The 4402-nt window shown below is 37.1% G+C and overlaps 1 protein-coding gene across 1 annotated transcript in view; it reads left to right on the top strand.

Annotated features, from left to right (window-relative positions):
• Positions 1 to 2962: 2962 nt before the first annotated feature.
• LOC106460763 (kinesin-like protein KIF13A) overlaps positions 2963 to 4402 on the top strand; it is a 125874-nt gene continuing 124434 nt past the window's right edge. The window contains exon 1 of the mRNA XM_022387544.1: positions 2963 to 3050. Within this exon, the coding sequence (XP_022243252.1) occupies positions 2963 to 3050 (88 nt within the window). The remainder of the gene's footprint in view (positions 3051 to 4402) is intronic.

Raw genomic sequence — 4402 nt, 5'->3', positions numbered from 1 at the left:
AGGCTACTCGTCACTATTAAAACGTTAAAAATCAGCAAGGATCACAGGCTAGTCGACACTATTAAACCGTTAAAACCAGCAAGGATCACAGGCTACTCGTCACTATTAAAACGTTAAAACCCAGCAAGGATCACAAGCTACTCGTCACTATTAAAACGTTAAAAACCAGCAAGAATCACAGGCTACTCGTCACTATTAAAACGTTAAAACCAGCAAGAATCACAGGCTAATAATCACAATTAAAACGTTCAAAACCAGCAAGGATCACGGGCTAATAATCACAATTAAAACGTTAAAAACCAGCAAAGATCACAGGCTACTCGTCACTATTAAAACGTTAAAAACCAGCAAGGATGATAGGCTACTCGTCACTATTAAAACGTGAAAAACGAGCAACCGACTTGAAAACTGTTTGGGAAAATAAAATTTACGTTTAAAATTTATATTTTAAAGGAAATAAAACATAATATATATTTTTCACTTTAAAAAAACAAAACAGGGTTTGTATATGCGTGTGTGTATTTCCGTTTTGTTTTACTTTTATTTTGAACAAAATCTTTAATATTACCAAAACTCGAACCTTGCATTTTTAGAGAACAATTTTTTTTCTCTATATTTTCACTTTCTGGTCCACTTAGCTTCTCTCGAGGTGCTGTTGGGTACATGCTGCTGTAGAGGTATTATTCATATCTATTACATCAATAATAGAATTTCGTTCCCGACGCTTTAGATGGTGATGCTTAATTTATCACTTACATAGATCAAGTCCTAATGATAATGACGTTATTATCTTAATTATAGAAACGCACATGTTCACGTAGCTTGGCCTAATTTCTAATGTCCATAGTATGTCACGTGTAATGTAGAAACGTTCATGCTGCGTGCTGCATTATCACCTTCCTATCGTGTTTCCGCGTCTTAAACGTACACCACATCGTTCTTGCCAGCTTCCCATAGTATAGGAAGCCGTATAATATATCCTTTTGTATTTTATTCAGGATAAAATCGAACGTTCGCATAACTTCCTTTGCGTAAAATAATGAAAACAGAGTTTCGATATTTTGAGTTTATTTTTTTCCCCGCAAAAACGATAATGGTGTCGGTTTCGTGATCTTTAACCACCTGGTAGAGTTAAATGTATGAAATATTTATATCAGTGGTGCAACGCAGTGTTCATGATTTCAATACTATAAAGTAGAATGTATTTAAACTATGTCGTTTAAAACTGTATTTGAGGACTTGACAGCAAAAGAAATTTGAAGTAATGAAATACAGGGTTTGTTTGTAGCTAAGCGCAAAGCTACACAATGTGCTATCTGTGTTCTGCCCACCTCGGGTATCGAAACCCGGTTTCTAGCGTTATAAGTCCACAGACATACCGCTGTGCCACAATGAAATACAGAGAATTGAGTACGTTCTATTAAAACGACTTTAAATACATGCAGATCAGCAAGTCACGTAACAACTACGGTCGTAATAAACTCACCGTAGAAGTGCGTGTATCAAATTGTTTAGTGTTGTGGGATGCCACTGTCATCTGAGAGCTTTTGGGAAGGGTAAGTAACAGCCCTTTCCAGTGCAAAATATTCAAACGCTCAGATCATAAAAATATTTTCAGATCGGATATTTAGAATTTTCAAGACGGGGATATTCCTTGTACGTAATGGAAAAGAAAGGATCAACATGGTGCACCAGGACCATTCAGATAGAGCATAACCGGACGTGACGACATAGACTATAACGATGTAGTGAGGCTCCAAAATCGTTAAAATATAAGGTATTCAACCTCTGTAATATATGAAACTTGCTTAAATTATTACTGTATAAGAAACATCGAAACGACTTACTTATGAAAAACCAGCTACAGCTTCAGGTGTTCATGAAGATACTCTTTCTATTGAAGTTCCCTGCTGAAGATACTTCTTGACTCATTCACACCACATACTTCTTGACTCATTCACACCATATACTTCTTGACTCATTCACACCACATACTTCTTGACTCATTCACATCACATACCTCTTGACTCACTCACACCATATTCTTCTTGACTCACTCACATCAAATACTTCTTGACTCATTCACACCACATACTTCTTGACTCATTCACACCACATACCTCTTGACTCATTCACACCACATACTTCTTGACTCACTCACACAATATTCTTCTTGACTCACTCACATCAAATACTTCTTGACTCATTCACACCACATACTTCTTGACTCATTCACACCACATACCTCTTGACTCATTCACACCACATACCTCTTGACTCATTCACACCATATACGTCTTGACTCATTCACACCTCATACCTCTTGACTCATTCACACCACTGATCCACAATCCATTTTTTTATTTGTCAGCAACATTTGCACCCATTTGTTTGTTGAATTTCACGCGAAGCGACTCGAGAAGTGTCTGTACTAGCCGTCCCTAATTTAGAAGTGATAGACTAGAGCAGGGATTCTCAAACTTTGGTACTCGTAACACTAGTGGTACGTGGAGCTAATGTCGGTGCTACACGACACAATTAATGTTAAAAATCATAGAATTTGTAATAAGCCCTATCTGACCTTTCCACGTACATATACACACTACTCTCCTCACTTATAGACTCACCCTCTACTTACATAGACTCGTTAGTATTTTCTTTCCTTAAAATTGACAAAAATGGTACCACATATTCTTCAATCGTGCCAGAAAAAACAAACAAAAAAAAACAATCGCATCCTTCGCATTAATTGGTAAGTGTTAAAAATATGAATTTTTGTTACTAGGTTTTCTATATAAAAAAATTAGGCCCGGGTTTGTAATTTTAACAACTTAAACAAAAAAGTTGTTCTCAAACTAAAGTGTATGCAGCTAGTCAACACCACCCACGGCCTACTCTTGGGCAACTCTTAACCGACGAATAGAGGGATCGACCGTAACGTTATAATGCCCTCACGGCTGAAATGACGAGAATGTTTGGTAACGGGATAGTGTTCAAGAAGAAGCATAATGGCGATGAAAATGAAATGCACGTCCTGATCAACCAGGAGGGTTTCCAAGATGAAAAGAACTTTTAGATTCAGGTTTGAGTGAAAGAATATTAAATACAATAAAAATGTGGCTTCCGAAGAAGTGTTTCGCCCCCTAGAGGAAGAATATTCTCAAATGGACGAGCATAAAAAATATCATACCGTGTATTATAGGGTCATAAAGTTTTGTTTCTTTTTCAGATGAGGGGTGCATAATACTAAAACTGGGTCTTTCAATAAAGTTGTTTATCCCTTCCCCTAAAGTTCTAGAAATATGGAATATGTGAGAGTAAACTGCAGCGAAAATCCTGTATACCGAAGAAAAAGGGAATGTTGGTAGAAAGATTATTCCTTGGGTAAGACAGTCAGCACATTTATTTCCAGACGATCTGACGGGTTCCAGTACCCAAAGAATCCCAACTTTGCAGATGAGCAAGTAAGAATCAAAATTTCTAAATCGAAGGAAGGGAACCGGGAGAAAAATAAAATGGCGAAGTTGAAGACTTTTGGGGGGGGGGGGGACCGGAAAAGATGTAGTTAAATAAATTAATCTTTATGAAGAAAATCCAGAGGAACAAGTAGTTCAGTTGAACATATTATTGTATTATGAGGAAAGTGAAAAGAATAAATATAGAAGACAATACAGGCAGAAAAAGGAGTCAAAGAAACCGTCTGTGTATACATGTAAAGATTCTATATATTACATCAATAATTCATTATAGCAGGAAAGAAGACAGCCATGACCAGGCAGTTTAGTCAGAACGTAATCCATCAAATGGACAAGAAGAGCGATCAACAATTCAAGCAGCACGACTATAACAGAATTATGTTGACCAAACGAGGTCCACATCTTAGTCCGAATCCAAAAATGCTATGGAGAAAATATCGACAAAGGTCGAAGTTCGTCAGTCCTGAGCTGTAAATTAGAGACTGTGGTATCTCCAAAGCAAGATCACAGGAGACCAACTATGTGAATTAGAGACTGTGGTATCTTCAAAGCAAGATCACAGGAGACCAACTATGTAAATTAGAGACTGTGGTATCTTCAAAGCAAGATTACAGGAGACCAATTATGTAAATTAGAGACTGTGGTATCTACAAAGCAATATCACAGGAGACCAACTGTGTAAATTAGAGACTGTGGTATCTCCAAAGCAAGATCACAGGAGACCAACTATGTGAATTAGAGACTGTGGTATCTCCAAAGCAATATCACAGGAGACCAACTATGTAAATTAGAGACTGTTGTATCTCCAAAGCAATATCACAGGAGACCAACTATGTAAATTAGAGACTGTGTTATCTTCAAAGCAAGATCACAGGAGACCAACTATGTAAATTAGAGACTGTGGTATCTTCAAAGCAAGATCACAG

The sequence above is a fragment of the Limulus polyphemus genome, unplaced genomic scaffold (genome assembly GCF_000517525.1).
Source record: "Limulus polyphemus unplaced genomic scaffold, Limulus_polyphemus-2.1.2 Scaffold831, whole genome shotgun sequence".
Classification (NCBI taxonomy): domain Eukaryota; kingdom Metazoa; phylum Arthropoda; class Merostomata; order Xiphosura; family Limulidae; genus Limulus; species Limulus polyphemus.
Note: the sequence above shows the minus strand (reverse complement) of the source record. Positions and strands in the feature narration are given on the sequence as shown.